Genomic DNA, 19,417 nt, shown 5'->3' with positions numbered 1-19,417 from the left:
TTTTCAAAGGTCATGGTGCCTATGGCACAAGGTATTAGGAACTTGCCAGGATCTTGTTTCTTTTGAGGTAGAGTTTTTTGAATCCAAGTATCTAGTTCACTAATGAGCAAGGGAGGTTTACTTTCCCAAGTCTCATTACGAAACAACTTGGCATTCAGCTTCATGATAGCTCCTAAGTATTGAGCAATTTGCTCTCCAGTCCCATCTTCATCCTCTTCAGAGGATGAATAGTCTTCAGAGCTCATGAATGGCAGAAGGAGATTTAATGGAATCTCTATGGTCTCTATATGAGCCTTAGATTCCTTTGGATCCTTAATAGGAAACTCCTTCTTGCTTGAGGGACGTCCCAGGAGGTCTTCCTCACTAGGATTTTCGTCGTCCTCCTCCCTTCTGCATTTGGCCACATTGATCACATCAATGGCCTTGCACTCTCCTTTTGGATTCTCTTCTGTATTACTTGGGAGAATACTGGGAGGAGTTTCAATGACTTTCTTACTCAGCTGGCCCACTTGTGCCTCCAAATTTCTAATGGAGGATCTTGTTTCATTCATGAAACTGAAAGTGACCTTTGACAGATTAGAGACTATATTGGCTAAATTAGAAGTGTTTTGTTCAGAATTCTCTGTCTGTTGCTGAGAAGATGATGGATATGGCTTGCTATTGCTCAGCCTATTGCGTCCACCATTGTTAAAGCCTTGTTGAGGCTTTTGTTGATCCTTCCATGAGAAATTTGGATGATTTCTCCATGATGGGTTATAGGTGTTTCCATAGGGTTCACCCATGTAATTAACCTCTGCCATGGCAGGGTTTTCAGGATCATAAGCTTCTTCGGAAGCTGCCTCTCTAGTACTGTTGGATGCATGTTGCCATCCATTCAGATTTTGAGAGATCATGTTGACCTGTTGAGTCAACACTTTGTTCTGAGCCAATATGGCATTCAGAGCATCAATTTCAAGAACTCCTTTCTTCTGAGGTATCCCATTATTCACGGAATTCCTCTCAGAGGTGTACATAAATTGGTTGTTTGCAACCATGTCAATGAGTTCTTGAGCCTCTTCAGGCGTTTTCTTTAGGTGAATAGATCCACCTGCAGAATGATCCAATGACATTTTCGAAAATTCAGAGAGACCATAATAGAATATATCTAATATGGTCCATTCTGAAAACATGTCAGATGGACATCTTTTGGTCAGCTGCTTGTATCTTTCCCAAGCTTCATAGAGGGATTCACCATCTTTTTGTTTGAAGGTTTGAACATCCACTCTCAGCTTGCTCAGCTTTTGAGGAGGAAAGAATTTATCCAAGAAGGCAGTGACCAGCTTATCCCAGGAGTCCAGGCTATCCTTAGGTTGTGAATCCAACCATATTCTAGCTCTGTCTCTTACAGCAAAAGGGAAAAGCATGAGTCTGTAGACTTCAGGATCAACTCCATTCGTCTTTACAGTCTCACAGATCTGCAAGAACTCACTTAAAAACTAATAAGGATCTTCAGATGGAAGTCCATAAAACTTGCAGTTTTGTTGCATTAAGGCAACTAGCTGAGGTTTCAGCTCAAAGTTATTGGCTCCAATGGCAAGAATGGAGATGCTTCTTCCATCAAACTTGGACGTTGGCTTTGTGAAGTCACCAAGCATTCTCCTTGCATTATTATTATTTTCGGCTGCCATCTCCTTCTCTTGTTCGAAAATTTCTGAAAGGTTGTTTCTGGATTGTTGTAATTTAGCTTCTCTTAATTTTCTCTTCAGAGTCCTTTCAGGTTCTGGATCAATTTCAACAAGAGTGCCTTTTTCCCTGTTCCTGCTCATATGAAAGAGAAGAAAACAAGAAAAGGAAGAGGAATCCTCTATGTCACAGTATAGAGATTCCTTTATGTTAGTAGAAGGAGAAAGGGGTAGAAGAATCCAAACACAAGAGATATAATAAGTTCGGATTTTTAGATGAAGAAAGGTGAAGAGAAGTGTTAGTAATTAATTAAATAGAAGAAGAAAAGAGAGGGAGAATTTCGAAAACAATTTTAAAAAGGTGTTAGTAGTTTTCGAAAATTAAAGATAAAATATAATTGAAATTAAAATTTAAAACAATTAATTAATTAAAAAGAATTTTTGAAAAAGGGATGAGATATTTTCGAAAATTAAAGAAGAAAAAATAGTTAGGTGGTTTTGAAAAAGATAAGAAACAAACAAAAAGTTAGTTAGTTGATTGAAAAAGATATTAAAATCAAAATTTGAAAAAGATAAGAAGATAAGAAGTTAGATAAGATATTTTGAAATCAAATTTTGAAAAAGATAAAATTTTTGAAAAAGATAAGATAAAAGATAAAAAGATTTTTAAGAAAAAGATATTTTGAAAAAGATTTAATTTTTTTTAAAATTACTTAACTAACAAGAAACTACAAGATAAGATTCTAGAACTTAAAGATTGAACCTTTCTTAACAAGAAAGTAACAAACTTTAAATTTTTGAACCAATCACATTAATTGTTAGCTAATTTTCGAAAATTAGATGTAAAGATAGGAAAAAGATTTTGAAAATATTTTGAAAAAGATTTTTGGAATTTTCGAAAAAAAAATGAAAAAGATATAATTTTTGAAAAAGATTTTAAAAAGATAAGATTTTTAAAATTGAAATTTTGACTTGACTTGTGAGAAACAACTAAATTTTTTTTTAAAAAATTTTTGACCAAGTCAACCCAAATTTTCGAAAATTATGAGAAAAATGAGGAAAAGATATTTTTTTTTAAAATTGTTTTGTGATGAGAGAGAAAAACACAAAAATATCCCAAAACATGAAAATTTTGGATCAAAACACAAGATGCATGCAAAAACACTATGAATGTCAAGATGAACACCAAGAACACTTTGAAGATCATGATGAACATCAAGAACATAATTTTGAAAAATTTTTGATGCAAGAAAAACATGCAAGACACCAAACTTAGAAATCTTTAATGCATAGACTCTAACAAACAAAAAATGCATATGAAAAACAACAAACAACACAAAACAAGAAAACATCAAGATCAAACAAGAGGACTTATCAAGAACAACTTGAAGATCATGAAGAACACTATGAATGCATGAGATTTTCGAAAAATGCAAGAAAAATTTTTAAAAGCATGCAATTGACACCAAACTTAAAAATTGACTCAAGACTCAAACAAGAAACACAAAATATTTTTGGTTTTTATGATTTTCTAGTTTTTTTTGGATTTTTATTGATTTTTTTCAAAAATATTTTTGGAGAAAATGAAAAAGAAAAGAAAAATTTTGAAAAAGATTTTTGAAAAGAAAATTACCTAATCTGAGCAACAAGATGAACCGTCAGTTGTCCATACTCGAACAATCCCCGGCAACGGCGCCAAAAACTCGGTGGACGAAATTGTGATCCATATTCTTTTGTACTTGTGTGAAATCATTATTGTGGCACCAGTTGAATTCACAACTCCGTTCAACTAACCAGCAAGTGTACTGGGTCGTCCAAGTAATAAACCTTACGTGAGTAAGGGTCGATCCCACAGAGATTGTTGGTATGAAGCAAGATATGGTCACCTTGTAAATCTCAGTTAGGCAGATTAAATTGGTTTATGGGTTTTCGAAAATTAATAATAATTGGAAAATAAAAAGGGATAGAAATACTTATGTAAATCAATAGTGAGAATTTCAGATAGGTGTATGGAGATGCTGTGCTCCTCTTGAAACTCTACTTCACTACTCACTCTTCCTTCAATCCTTCTTACTCCTTTCCATGGCAAGCTGTATGTAGGGCATCACCATCATCGGTGGCTACTTTCAATCCTCTCGGGAAAATGGTCCTATGCGCTGTCACTGGACGGCTAATCGTCTGGAGGCATCACCCTTGGTTGATGGCTACATCCCATCCTCTCAGTGAAAATGGTCCAAATGCTCTGTCACAGCACGGCTAATCATCTGTCGGTTCTCAATCAGGTTGGAATAGAATCCATTGATTCTTTTGCGTTTGTCACTAACGCCCAGCCTTCAGGAGTTTGAAGCTCGTCACAGTCATTCAATATCGGAATCCTACTCGGAATACCACAGACAAGGTTAGACTTTCCGGATTTCCAGGATCCTACTCGGAATACCACAGACAAGGTTAGACTTTCCGGATCCTCATGAATGTCGCCATCTATCTAGCTTATACCACGAAGATTCTGTTGGGGAATCTAAGAGATATGCGCCCGGCCTAAGGTAGAACGGAAGTGGTTGTCAATCACGCGCGTTCATAAGTGAGAATGATGATGAGTGTCACGGATCATCACATTCATCAAAGTGTTGTGCAACGTATATCTTGGAATAAGAATAAAAGAGAATTGAATAAAAAGTAATAGTGATTGTATTGAAACTTGAGGTACAGCAGAGCTCCACACCCTTAATCTATGGTGTGCAGAAACTCCACTGTTGAAAATACATAAGTGAAAGGTTCAGGCATGGCCGAATGGCCAGCCCCCTGAGTGATCAAGAGACCGACTAATCAAAGGCTAAGCAGTCAAGAGATTAAACTGTCAAAAGATGTCTAATACAATAGTAACTTATCCTATTTATACTAGACTAGCTACTAGGGTTTACATGAGTAAGTAATTGATGCATAAATCCACTTCCGGGGCCCACTTGGTGTATGCTTGGGCTGAGCTTGATCTATCCACGAGCTGAGGCTTTTCTTGGAGTTGAACTCCAAGTTATGACGTGTTTTGGGCGTTCAACTCCGGATCATGACGTTTTTCTGGCGTTTAACTCCAGACAGCAGCATGTACTTGGCGTTCAACGCCAAGTTACGTCATCAATTTCCGAACAAAGTATGGACTATTATATATTGCTGGAAAGCGTTGGATGTCTACTTTCCAACGCCGTTGAGAGCGCGCCAATTGGAGTTCTGTAGCTCCAGAAAATCCATTTCGAGTGCAGGGAGGTCAGATTCCAACAGCATCAGCAGTCCTTTTGTCAGCCTCTTTCAGAGTTTTGCTCAAGTCCCTCAATTTCAGCCAGAATTTACCTGAAATCACAGAAAAACACACAAACTCATAGTAAAGTCCAGAAATGTGAATTTAACATAAAAACTAATGAAAACATCCCTAAAAGTAGCTTGAACTTACTAAAAACTACCTAAAAACAATGCCAAAAAGCGTATAAATTATCCGCTCATCAGTAACTCTCCTTAATTGTTGAAAGACCTAGAAGTTGTTTCCTCTAAGTAGTGAGACTTGCTAAACACTATATTCGGTGAAGATACCTAAGATCATTAAGCACTTAAGGAAAAACACTTGAAGTTGGTATTATTTTGAGTTCTTAGAGAAGAAGTCTCTAAATGGAATGGCTTAATCTGAATGGTGATCATATATCGTGAGGTGTTTATCAAGTACTCTATCTTGTAACGATTCATCAAGCGCCGTATAACTATAAGTTTGGTATATACGAAAAATCTCTGCATCTTGGTGAGGAGGACTAAACGTACATAAAGAGGTTACACCGAATTAGAATACATCGTTCTTTAGTGGTGGCAAACGAGCAAAAACCTGTTAACTTGTGTAATTCGCAAAAAAAGGTGGATCGGACTAAAAATTTAAGACCACTATAATAAAAAATCCCGCCTAACCTACACCGGTTAGTCCATGGGTTTCAGTGGGTTTTGGCGGGGTTGGGATGAGATTTTGGCTTACTTTTGTGTTTGTATTTGGAATGTTTGTTCATTTTACTTTAAGTTATAATTTAGACTATATTTAATTGATTAGAGACTTAGACAATATTTAATTATATGTTTTGGATAATGTTTGTTTTGCTTTAAACAATGTTAGTTTTATTTTGTTTCAAAATCTTGGTTGATGATTATGTTGATTAGATATTTAGAATTATAAAGACTTTTATATTTTTAGAAATTATAAATTTATTGAAATATTGGTAAAATTATTTTTTAATATTTAATAATTTAATAATTTTTTCGAAAAAAAAAGAGAATTGACGGGTTTAACCTGCTAATCTGCCGTTAGGTGGGATGTGATAGAAATTTGGACTGCCTCAATAAGTGGGATGGTGTAATAGCGGGCAAACCCGCTTGCCACTCTTATTGTATTTGTACATTTTCTTAATCCTTAAAATCTTTACATTTCTAAAGTGGAATAGAAAGTTAACTACTTATAAGTATTTGGAAACTTATTCAAACTCATGAAAAATTTATAATATGAAATCACTTACTTTTAAGATTTCGTTTTTTTTAAACAAGTAGTACGAAAAATATTAAATACATAGTTTAAATGTTTAAAATTTGCTTATAAGTCCACAGAAAATAGAAGTATGTTGTCTTTATTTACAAGTTTATATTTTTGTAATTTAAGTTTCTATTTATATTTTGCTAAGTTTTTAATTTGTTATTAATACTTAATTCATCCCTCTTGAGTATATTTATCTTGTGTCTATCGACTCTTGTTATCAAACTGGTTCGACCAAAAAAAAAAAATTTTGCTTACCTAATTTCCTAATCGGATCGACCCATTTGTCAACCATTTTCACATGAGACCCAGAAAGACACAGGTCAACCCGTTGGGTTTTGAGAAGAACCGGTGACCCGGCCGGTTTATACAATCCGGACCGGGCCATGTTTTTTTATTTTTTGACGACGCCGTTTCAAACCAAAACCCTCTCTCTTCTCCCACATCTCACCCTCAGACTCCCACATCTCACCCTCAGACTCGAGAACGTCTCTCCCTCAATCATCAGAATCACTCTCTCCTCTCTTACTCCCCAGCCCACTAGAGCCCACTAGAGTTTCTCTCAGTCACATTCGCCGGCGTCTCGTCTCAGTCGCACTCGTCGGCGTCTCCTCGTTCGTCCCGCTGCCTTCCTCGTCGTCTCACTCGAATTTCGTCCCTGGACTCCTCGTTGCCGGCGGCAGAAGCAACTCGTGGGGGTTGTCGCTTGCTTCGTTGCCTTCCGTGGGGTCGGCGTCGCTCGTCGTCTTCTGGTTTCGGGTCCTCGCCGTCGCCGTGGACCGTGGGACGTTGGTGAGTCCCTGCATCATCGCTTCCCCTGTTCTCTCTTTTCCAGATTTCACTTCTCCCTGTATTTTGAGATGTTGCCGAATTGCTAATCAATTAATTTGCCTTGTTGTTGCTGATCTAAATGTTGCTGTAAATCATGACTGAACTAGGATTTGTTCAATTTGTTGTTGTAAGTTGAATTTGTTGCTGAATTTGTTGTTGTAAGTTGAATTTCTTGTTAAAAATATCACTGAGCTAGGTTTTTGGTTGATGAAAATCATCAGTGAGTTGAATTTGTTGCTGTCTTGCTGAACTAATCACTTGGCTAATTTTTTTGTTGCTGAAAATGATCATAGTTGAATTTGTTGTTGAAAATTATCAATGAGATGAATTTGTTGCTGTAAGAATATATTTGATTCTTAGTATTGATTGATTTGATTCTTACATAGGCAGTATTGATTTGGTATAGAATTTAGTTAATTAGTTTGTTAATTATTAATTTACTGATGGACCAAGTAACAATGCTATGGAAGATATAGATGCAAATCAAAATGAGGGCAATGTTGGTCAAGCTCCAAATTTGTCCCATGAAGATACAGATAGCGATGTTGGGATCACTCCTTGGACTTGATTTGCTTATTGTGTTATGTTTTGCTCTCTTCATTTAAATAGAGAAAGTATTTTGTACTAGTGACTAGTTTATTTTTTATTTTTGCATCATTATTTATATTTAAGAATTGATACTTGTTTGTGAGACATGCTTTTGAATTTTTAATTTTAAGCTTATTTTTTGTAATTTTATATTTATATTTAATTGTGACCGAGTTAACCGGTGACCCACCGGTCGAATCAGTGACCTGGTGACCCAGTCGTATGACTGGGTCGATTACCAATTCAGTTCTGATGACTATGCGGAAAATGGGTTAGGGACTAATGTGGTGCACTTTTGCCAATTTTAGAGACGTATAGTGAAATTGGAGTCTCGAGGACGATTTTGATACACGGAACCACTTTGGGACTTAATTTGGATTTTATTTTGAGGTATAAAATTGTAATACCAAAAGTACTCTTTCCACCAATCGGCTTCGTTCAACACTGATCATAGTCGCCTTCCCTTCTCCACCACCGCGTTTGAGCACTTCAGAGTCTCCGACGCACCCTTCTCCTCCTCCAGCTGCTGGTTCAGCAACACTTTAACGGAGAAACAACCCTTTCGTTCTCCGTTCGCCAGAAATCCCAACCATTGCTGGATTTTGTTCCTCTTATCGCAAAGCTCTGATCTAATTCACCACCATGGCAAAGGGTAAAGCAACTTCAAAGCTCAACATCGCTATTATTCACCCTGATCTCGGCATAGGTATTTAGCCCCATTATCCTCCAAACCCTAATGATTCTATTTATAATCAACAATTTCATTGCTTAAGTTCCTTATATTTGTTTTGGTTTTATGGTCAATACTTGTAGTTGATTGGATTTCGATTCTTCTATAATTGTATTTTGGTAGGTGGAGCTGAGAGATTGATTGTGGATGCAGCTGTTGAGCTTGCATCCTATGGCCATAAAGTTCATATTTTTACTGCACACCATGATAAAAATCGATGCTTTGAGGAAACTATTTCTGGTGACTCTCTCTCTCTCTCTCTCTCTCTCTCTCTCTCTCTCTCTCTCTCTCTCTCTCTCTCAAACAAACATGGGATTGGGAACTTCTTACCTAGTCCTGGTTTACTGCATTATCCTTCAAAGCATCTAAATTATTTCTAACCAAAGGTTCCTGCTTGAAGTGATGCATAAAGCAGTTTCAATCTATATAACAGTATTTTTAATGGTACATTCTCATACATATTGATCATTAATTTACAATTTTACATGTTTATGATAAACTATTTCTAAGGGTTGCTCCTGGCTGTTTATGTGTCTCAAACTTACTTATACTTTCATGGCGGAGTTGTTGTGTTGCTATTGAGATATGGTTTTGGCTTGTGGCTGTTTCAGGTACCTTTCCAGTTACTGTATATGGTTCCTTTCTTCCCCGGCATGTATTCTACCGTCTTCATGCATTGTGTGCTTACCTCCGGTGCCTATTTGTTGCTTTCTGTATGCTTTTTATGTGGCCTTCGTTTGATGTTATAATTGCTGATCAGGTCTCCGTAGTCATTCCCATCTTGAAACTTAAAAGATCAGCAAAGGTAGAAACAAATAAGTCGAAAGAATAGTGCGCAAACTTTGAGGTTTGACATATTAATAGTGATTCATTTGTTTGTTTCCTTGGTAGATTGTATTCTATTGTCATTTTCCCGACTTGTTGCTGGCTCAACATACCACTTTCCTCCGGAAGTTGTATCGGACACCGATAGACTATGTAGAAGAAGTAACAACTGGTTGAACTGTGTCTCTGTTTGATCTGTTTCTCTGAACTTCTTTACTCACATATATACTGAATCATGGATCTTATGAAACATTTTCAAATTTCAGGAATGGCTGATTTGATACTTGTTAACAGCAACTTCACTGCTTCTACTTTTGCGAATACTTTTATACATCTCAATGCCAAAGGGATTCGACCAGCTGTTCTGTACCCAGCAGTTAATGTGGATCAGTTCAAAGAACCAAGTTCCTTTAAGTAAATGACATGTTTATAGATATATGGATGCTTTTTTTTTATTGTTGAAATGTTTAGCTGACTGAAACCTATATAACAACAACAACAAAGTCTTATTTCACTAGGTAGGGTCGGCTATATGGATCAAACGACTCCATTACGCCATATCATGTATCATGTCTACAGTGAGACTGTTGACACGTAGATCTCCTTTGATCACCTCATGTATGTTATTTTTAGGCCTTCCTCTACTATATACCACTTGTCCACCTTCCATCTCATCCACCCTCCTAACTGGTTCTGCTGATCTTCTTACCACATGTCCGAACCACTTGAGAAGAGATTTTACCTTCTTTTCTACAATAAGCGCTACTCCAACTTTCTTGTATTTTCATTCCTTATTTTGTCCACATGTGTCTGACCGCTCATCCATCTCAGCATCATCATCTCTGCTTGACTTAAATAATGAAACCTATATAACCATTTGTATAATATTATATAATATAATATATTAGTCTTAGCTTTGTGTTGTATATGTTGTTGTAGGCTGAACTTCCTTTCCATTAACCGCTTTGAAAGGAAAAAGAACATAGAATTAGCAATTTTAGCTTTTGCTATGCTTCATTCGCCTGAAGCTTCTTTGACTGTTGCAGGTGAGCATCTTTTGCTTGACTTTTGTATTCCTGGTGATATATCCATAGATATTATGGTTGATTTTACATGCATTATCCTTGGGATTATATGTAGTGGTTTATATGCCTTATACTGGAGTGTGCTATATTGGTATCTGCAATATATAAATGACTATTAAGAAAACTATCTTTGCTGTGTTGTGAGGTTCTATAACTATTTTGTCTCTATGCTGGTTAGTTTATGTGTTGAGTTTGTTTCTATGAGTAAAGAGACTATTGTTCTGCACTATGGTGTTTGGAGGTATATCATGTTTTGTAAATTATGGGCAACAATTTTCTCAATCACCTGTATTAGGTAGCATTTGTCATAGGGTTTCAATTTATTCATCAATTCATTCATTTCATTTGTCATAGGTAGCATTTGTCTGGCACCATTGTTTACCTTCTATTTATAATGAGTTGGTTAGTAGTAGGCATTGTAAGTTCTTAAATATTGTTTAAGAGAAGAAATTAAGATGTAATGTTAGAGATTTGTTGCTTCATATTGTTATGCACTGTTAGGTCATATACTTTTCTCTTGGATAGTGAATAGACAGCAAAAAAAAAAAAAAATGAAACTTAATTTATTTCATAATTTTGACATGGTATTTTAGCATTGAATGGCACAAATTTATTTTTCTAATATCACACAGTCAAATAAGTGGATTCATTCAAATCTTGAGCTGGAAATATGAGGAATAAGCAAATCTAGTGAAAATTAATTTATTACATGTTAATGTATAATTAAATAATTTCTTGTGACTCTGTTCTTATGTTTGTGTAACAATAATGTAACTCAAACTTGAGATACTAAATGCAACTTAATTTATTTCATAACTAAGTAAAAATATCAGCTAGGTAAAAATATGCAGCACGCGCATCATGATTTCATCCATGTAGCCGACCTACCTAGTAGGATAAGATTGTTGTTATTGTTATGGCAGTATAAATATGTTGTTTCAGAATACATATTAGTAGACCAGGAGCGGATGAGATTCAGGCTCTTACTTTGAATGTAGACCATGCTAAGAAAATAGCTCAGAGGGTGCATCGAGTAGAAACTTTTCTTACTATTATTGTACAATAGTCCTAAGTCTGAACCGTCCATATCATAATTATTTCATGCATTTCATCTTGGAGCATGTGTTTAGATGCAATATGAGAATGCAAAATCAGTTGTCATAAATTGTTCCAGGTGGCTTTGACATACGGTTGAAGGAGAATGTGGAATACTTAGAACAGCTTAAGGCTTTAGCTGAAAGAGAAGGTGTCTCTAATAGAATAAGATTCATCACCTCTTGCTCTACCACTGAAAGGAATGCCCTGCTCTCGGAATGCCTGTGTGTCATTTACACTCCAAAGGTTTGGGAAATATTGTAAAAGAAAAATTTAGGTGTTCTTGAGCCAAAGAATTTTCTTCCTCTGATCTATAGATTATTTGCCACATAAGTGAATGTATGTCACCCTTATTGCCAAGGTTTTAAATTGCAGTTCTGGTTGTTGCAATTGCAGTTATTATGTTGATTATGATGCAATGCACATTGTGCCAGTTGCTGGGGGCTGAAAATTGTGATGGGCCTGTTCCAATCCTGATACGGCTGCATTGCAGCCTGTCATGGTTAGGTGCGGTCAACTAGTTTGAATATGTGTAACACTGCAATTGCAGGGTGGTGTGGTTGTGGAAAGACTACAACTGCAATTTAAAATTGTGGTTGTCCACCTAGCCACAGGTATTCACTGATGTGGCAATCAGTGTATGGATCAAAGCTTATTTACTTTGAGGAGCACCAAAGAACTCTTTTTCATGAAGTTGAATGAAGAAAAGTTGGTCTTACGTAATATACTTTGATGCAGGATGAGCATTTTGGCATTGTTCCGGTGGAGGCAATGGCAGCATACAAACCTGTTATTGCATGCAACAGTGGTGGACCATTGGAGAGTGTGAAGAATGGTGTAACAGGATTCCTTTGTGATCCTACACCAGAAGAGTTTTCTTCTGCAATGGCTAAATTCATAAAAGATCCCAAAGAGGCTGAAAGAATGGGTAGAGAAGCTAGAAAGCATGTGGTTGATTCATTCTCCACACACACATTCGGCCAAAGTTTAAATAGGTATATAGTTGACATTCACAGAGGAAAAGAGGACTGATGTCACCTTTTTGAATCAAATTTAGCTTCTAGCATGGGATATAACATGATTTTGATACTCAAAATTGATTAACTTGGTTAACATCTTATAAAAGTGTTGGAATTTTGGACCATTTCTGGTATAAAAGTAGAACCAAGTCTACATAGACATTGCGATGGTACCCAAAAGTATACAGATTTTGCTGAATTTCAAATAAACAATAATTATTTCCTTGTAAATAAAATAAAATCTGCTCCAAATTTGAATATCATCTGTTTATATAATTTGTATAAGTGAAGATAAATAGCAAAAGTTGAAATTACGGGATTAGAAAGCTGCACTATACAATTTGTAATTTTGTATGAAACAAAGTTGAAAAGTATAATATTAAATAATTTAAATTATAGTTGTTAAAATTGGATCGACTTGGACGAAATCCGGTGAATTAGTCTCAAGATCGGTCTGGGTTGAACATAGGATCGGAGAAGGAAAAGAATGGGTGAAAACCGGTTTGACTTGGCCAATTTTATTGAAAATCGGTGAACTGGCGGGTTTTTGAAACCTGGACTGGTTCTTCTTTTAAAAGAAATACCCTAATGGCCTTTGAAGCCCACCTCTCCAACCCAACTCTCTCACACTCATAGTCCTCAACACACGGCAGAGGTAGAGCTTTCCTCAACTCTCTTTGCCGCCGCCTCTCGCCAGCATTCGTCTTGGCGCGGCGTCGCTTGTCCCTCTTAACCTAGTCTCTCACATTCAGCACTCAAACACGGTAGAGACAACGCTTAAAGTCTCAATCTTTTCTGTTGTCGCCTCTTGCTGGCTTTTGTGTCACCGCGTTGTCTTGTTGTTTGGGCTCATTGCTTGCTGCTGCCTCCCTCTCTACTTGTCACCCTCGTTATCCATCACTCAATGTAGCCTCCCTCTCTACTCGTCGCCGTCACTGCTCGCCGTCTGCGCTCTTCTCTTGTCTCCTCTCTGTCTCCCTTTGCCTCCCTCTTCTCTTCCTTTGCATGCGGCCAAGGAGAGTTTTTTTTTTAATTTTTTTTATTTATTCAATTATTATTGTTTAATGTTTTGGATGATTGTTGCTGCTAATCCTGTTTTAAGTAGCTGAAGTGGTTTATTTTTTGTTTTCTTTTTTAATTCTGTAATTATTGCTAGTTTTCTTCTGATTGTTGCTATTTTAGTGATTGTTACTGTTTAGGTTGATTAATGCTTATTATTTAGGTTGATTGATCTTTTCTGATTGTTGTCTTTTTTGTGATCTTTTGTGATTGCTGATTTTTTTTTTTATTTTGTAACTTTTTGCTAGTTTTGATCTTTTCTGATTGACGCTTGCTGTTTAGATGATTGGAATATGTAGTTAGATGATAGGCTCTGTGAATTAATTAGGTGATGCACTAATGTAATACTATGGTTAGATGATAGGCTATGTGTTGAATTTTTCTTGTTTTTAAGATGGATTCATCACAAACACCATCTCAAGAAGAAGAATCAACTCTTGATGGAACAATTGTAACCCAAAAAAATAATAATAGAAAAAAAACTGATCTTGCATGGAGTTATTGTAAGCAAGTAGTTGAATCTAGAAAAACTATTTTGGTATGCATATATCATTTTATTAAAGGTGGAGGAATTAATCTGTTATGCATATATTGAGACTTGATTGTTGTTAAAATGTTAGTGAAGGCATAAATTTTAAATTTTAATTTTAAATTTTGGACCGTTTTATTTTTTTTATTTAAATAAGACTGGATCAACCAGTTTAATCAGTGACTCACCAGTTCAACCAAAGACTCAGTGATCTAGTAATCCGATTGGTTCAATCATCGTCTGACAACTATGATTTAGATGGAGTAAGAACAAAAAACATAAACATTATGCAAATTTAGTGGAGAGCAAAATAAATATAGAGTAATTACCCAACTCAATTCATGAAAATTTTAAAAGCGGACATTTTAGTCATAGAAAAAAAATTAATAGAGATATTGATTCTCGTAGTTTCTCTCTGTTGGATAAAACAGTTCCCAAACTAATTTTCGGCATGACTCACTAACAGAGAATGATGAGTTGGCACGTTAACCCTCATACGTGGCCATTAAGTGTCCATGTGTGTGAGGTGAGGGGACAAAACAGTCCCTAGCTTTCTTCTTCACCTTTTCAGCCATGTTCTTTATCCACCACACTACCCTCTTTTTCTTCCTCCTCTTTTCCTTATCCACCCTCTCCCTTTCTCACCCCTTTTTCCCTCTCTGCAACTACTTCCTCGATTGCGGTTCTGCTGCCCCATTCACCACCGCTGCCACTTCCTCCCTCTCCAGCGACCACTGCCTCTTCTCCAGCAACCTCGCTCGAATACCCAACTCTTTCTTCCACGTCCCTTCTCCTTCACGATCAAATTCATACCAAACATAAGAGTCAAGAGAACCCATAGCCAAAAGCAAATTTTTACGAAATTAAAACTCGAAGGGATGCAATATGAAGTATAAATTCAAAAAAGAGAGGATTTCTGTGCAAATATTAGTTCTCGCAATGAGAATTTTATCATTAAAAATAACAATTTGAGCGATAGATGAAGAACTTTGGTAGATCTCATGTGAAACAAGGTGAGTGGAATATTTAAGGGGACAGGGAGGAAGTTTTCTGTCTATTCGCCTTTTCCCATGGGGTTTGAGGAATAGTTGCTTCAGAGTTTACCTAAAATGATTAATTTGTGCTAAAATAGATGCTTTCATTGCAAGATCTCATTATAAGAAATATGCTGAGTACCATTGGATTCTTCAAATATATCTGACAGTAATCCATTTACCGTCGGATTTATTTCGTCTGATGGTAATTACCGTTGGATTTCGCGACGGATTAGCAACTCAAGAAACCAATTGGTTACCGACAAATTTTTCGATGGTAATGTTGGCACCAAAATATGTTGTTTCGCGCCATGTTATTGTTGGATTATTTCTATGATAATTCCGACGGTAAATTAAATTTTTTTAGAATTTCAAATAAATGGTCAATTTTAATTTTGAATTTAAATTTTTTCACACAATTAGTGGTCAATTCATAAATAATGAAGAATTTTTATTTAAAATAAATAAATAATACAATGTACAAATTAAATAAAAGTCAAGTACACCAAATAAATGTATGAAACAACAAAATAAAAACCTAATATCTACAGATCTAGATAAACGACATCGTCGTCGTCAGTCCCGTGGCCCTAAGTCGGTGGTGACGTTGTCTGTGTGCCACCAGCGCTACCGCTACCACCTTTAGCAGGACCACAGTGCTGCCACCAGCAGGATCGATGCCAGCGGTGCACATTTGGGCCTGGTACACTTCCATCTGAGCTTCCATACACTACATTTGCTCCAGTGACTCCCTAAACTCCAGCCTGAGCTCATCTGTAGACGTCATGCGGGTGAAGATCTCCTGATGCCTCTCTTGATAATCGTTAAACTCCTGGGCCTGCTGGCGAAGGTTGCGCTGGAGCTCTTGCACCTGGAGCCTCAAATCCATGCCTTCCTTGGGATGGACGGCTCGACTGATGGCGGAACCTGACGGCGGACTCAACGTCGAGGTGCGTAGGCTACTGGCAAAGAATGACCCCATCCTGTATACGTGGTTCTTGTACGGGACTGAGGCGGTCTCGCGCCAAACCACATCGAGATCGATGACTGAGGTCGCAGATCCATCGGCAGCATCCTTCTCACTTTGCTGAGACTGCTGAGTCACGGCCTCTAGTCTATGTGTGTAGGACTCCTATGCAATTAACACAAGTTACTGTGATTAGTAAGACAGATATATAGTCAATCTCTAATAATTTTGTAGCAGAAGATAATTAGATGTATGTTTACTCACATAATGGTCGTGAGACCGCTGATCAACAAATCTCGCTTTGTTCTCCTTCAGCGTGTGGGTGTACTTGAACGTCTCCGCCAATGAAGAAAATTAGTCTTATTATCTTATAATTTTAATTAGAATATTTGATTTCGAATTATTCAATATTTTGATACAACAAATAATATTTTAAAATAATTTCAAGAATTTAATTAGATTTCTAGTTACCCTAAAACCTCCAATTCCATATACAAACCCTAATTTTTTTAACACACACTTTTTTCCCATTTCTTAGCTGAAACCCTAGCCACCTTTTCTACTCACCATCACACACACACCCCAAACACACAACACAGCAAGCAAGAAAGAAAAAGAAACAGAAAGGGAAGGTAGAAGAGGGATCCGTGGAGAAGAAGGGAAGAAGGGAATGGGGGAGCTCACCGGCCAGCCGCGCCTTGCCACTGCGCCAGCTCCTCGATACCGTGCTGCATCACCGTCTGTGGAGAGTCGTGATAAACCCCATTTTTAGGGTTTATCTTGTATTGAATTTAGAGTATTTTGATAACCTTTTGTCACATTTAGCCTATGAATTAGCATGGTTTTGTTATCTCTCCCATATTTATGCTTAAGTGTAAAAACATGCTTTTTAAGCCCTATTTTGATGAATTCTAATTTCTCCTTGATTCCATAAGATGCCTTGATATGTTTGCTAGTAATTCCAGGATTGAAATAGGCTAGGCATGGATCAAAGGAAGTAAGGAAGGAAGCATGCAAGTGGAGAGAAGCATAAAAAGTCAAAGATGCAAAGTCAGCCATGCACGCGCACGCGCACAAGACGCTCGCGCGCACATTGCAGAATCGGCCAGGGACGCGCACGCGTCGATGACCGCACATGACTTCATTAATGCAACACGTGCCTGGCAATTTGAGAGGGTTTCTGAACCCATTTTTGGCGCCAATTGCTAGGAGAAAGGAATAAAAGGATCAAGGATTGAGGGGAAGGCATCATTATTGAATAGAGGGAATCATATAGCATAATTAGGATTAGTTTAGAGTTAGTTTTAGAGAGAGAAGCTCTCACTTCTCTCTAGAATTAGGATTAGGTTTAGGTTAATCTCTCTTCTTAGATCTAGGTTTAATTCATGCTTTGATTCACTTTTCCTTTACCAATTCTTAATCTTCTCCTCCTCCTCTTTCTAGTTATGTGCTATAATAATTGTAATTCTTCATTTTGTTTTGGATAGATTGTTATTCCTTTGTTTTCTTTCAATAATGCAATTTGAGGTAATTCATGATAATTGTGATTTCCTTGATTGTTGTTGTTAATTCATTGCAATAAATGTTGTTAGATTCTATTCTTGTTCTCAAATTACTATGCTTTTCTTTTGTGCCTTCCAAGTATTTGATGGAAAGCTTGGTTGGATTTTAGTGTAGGTTTTGTTCCTCTTGGCCTAGGTAGAGTAATTAGTGACTCTTGAGTTATCTAATTCCCTTGTTGATTGATAATTAGAAGTTGCTAATTGATTTGAATGCCTCTAAATCTAGTCTTTCCTTTAGGAGTTGATTAGGACTTGAGGAATCAAATTGATTCATCCACTTGACCTTCCTCCATGGTTAGAGGTTAACTAAGTGGGAGCAATGGACAATTCTCATCACAATTGAGGAGGATAACTAGGATAGGACTTATAGTTCTCATATCTTGCCAAGAGCTTTGCTAGTTGTTAGTTTATTTTCTTTGCCATTTATATTTCTTGTCTAAAATCTTAAAAACCCCAAATATAACTCACAACCAATAACAAGACACTTCATTATAATTCCTAGGGAGAACGACCCGAGGTCCAATACTTCGGTTTATAAATTTTAGGGGTTTGTACTAGTGACAAACAACTTTTTGTATGAAAAGATTATTGTTTGGTTTAGGAACTATACTTGCAACGAGAATTCATTTGTGAAATTCTAAACCATCAAAAATCCAATCATCAAAATGGCGCCGTTGCCGGGGAATTGCAATGGTGTTGTGTTATTGGTTATTGTACATATGTGAATATTGTGAATAGGTTTATCTTTTGTTTGTTTCTTAATTTTTGTTAGTTTTATTTTGTTTTTCCATAATGAATTCTCACTTTGGCTATGAGTTTGGCTCTAATTGTGTTGTAGGGAATGTGAACTTCAATGCTAACATGTACCAAGGATGGAACACTCCAAGATGGGAGGAGTCTCAAGGAATTGATCACTCCTATTGGCAACAACCTCCGGATACTTATAGGTATAATTTCTATCCTAATGCATGTCAATTTAACGGCTATGATGACTCTTTTTGTGACACTCAACAACCACCATCATATGCCTATGAATCTCATCCTCAACATGAACCTCAACCATTCTCACAAGCCTTTCCATACCAAGCACCTTCCTATGATCCATATCCATCATATGACCAATCATCCATACCATATTTTTATGACCATTTTGAGCAAGAACCCTTAGAACCACCACAACCCTATCAAGATTACTCCCAAGAACCACCTCAATACACACAATCTCCACAACCTTACCAAGAAGAACCACCTTCCCATTATGAACCCTCTCTCCAAAATAATGAACCCTCTTACTCACCCCAAACCCTGATAGACGATCCTCTCACTTTGTTACTTCAAGGACAAGAATCCATGAAGCAGGATACACTTGCGTTTGTGACCAATTTGACCAAAGTGGTGCATACTTTAGCCCACCAATGTTTGAAGACTCAAGTTAATTCCGTGACCACATGTGAAAAGTCAAAAGAAGAGCAAAGCATGAAAGAGAAATTGGAAAATTCGGTGGAGAAGGAGGAGTCGAATTTTGTGTTGGAACAACTAGAGGAAGCCATGATTATTGAAGAAAAGGAAGAAGTGGTTGAAGATTTAGGAGATGTTGAAAGTCCATGGGAATGTAGCATCACAGAGAACTCTTCCAAGAAGCTTGATATTGATGTTGAGGAGGGTGCGCAACCTCCAAAGCATATCATCGTTGGAGACTTGGAAGTAGCTTATCAAGAAATGGATTCAATCATGGATGAATTTCTCTCTACAATGGAATCCTCTCCCAGTGGACATGAAGTTGAAATTATAAGAGAGTGTGCACAACTTCCCAAGGAAAATGAAAATGGCATGGTGTATATTGAAATTGAAGAATATGAAGAGGTTGATCAAGAGAT

At 36.9% G+C, this 19,417-nt stretch overlaps 1 protein-coding gene across 1 annotated transcript; it reads left to right on the top strand.

Annotated features, from left to right (window-relative positions):
• The first annotated feature begins 6,638 nt into the window (after window positions 1-6,638).
• On the top strand, window positions 6,639-12,514 carry LOC112703598 (uncharacterized). The gene is made up of 9 exons (XM_025755131.3): window positions 6,639-7,008; window positions 7,944-8,341; window positions 8,489-8,605; window positions 8,977-9,170; window positions 9,257-9,362; window positions 9,457-9,604; window positions 10,130-10,236; window positions 11,450-11,616; window positions 12,109-12,514. The coding sequence occupies exons 2-9, from the start codon at window positions 8,278-8,280 to the stop codon at window positions 12,400-12,402; spliced, it is 1,197 nt and encodes a 398-aa protein (XP_025610916.1). The 5' UTR covers window positions 6,639-7,008; window positions 7,944-8,277; the 3' UTR covers window positions 12,403-12,514.
• Window positions 12,515-19,417: the final 6,903 nt, after the last annotated feature.

The sequence above is a fragment of the Arachis hypogaea genome, chromosome 7 (assembly GCF_003086295.3).
Source record: "Arachis hypogaea cultivar Tifrunner chromosome 7, arahy.Tifrunner.gnm2.J5K5, whole genome shotgun sequence".
Classification (NCBI taxonomy): domain Eukaryota; kingdom Viridiplantae; phylum Streptophyta; class Magnoliopsida; order Fabales; family Fabaceae; genus Arachis; species Arachis hypogaea.
Note: the sequence above shows the minus strand (reverse complement) of the source record. Positions and strands in the feature narration are given on the sequence as shown.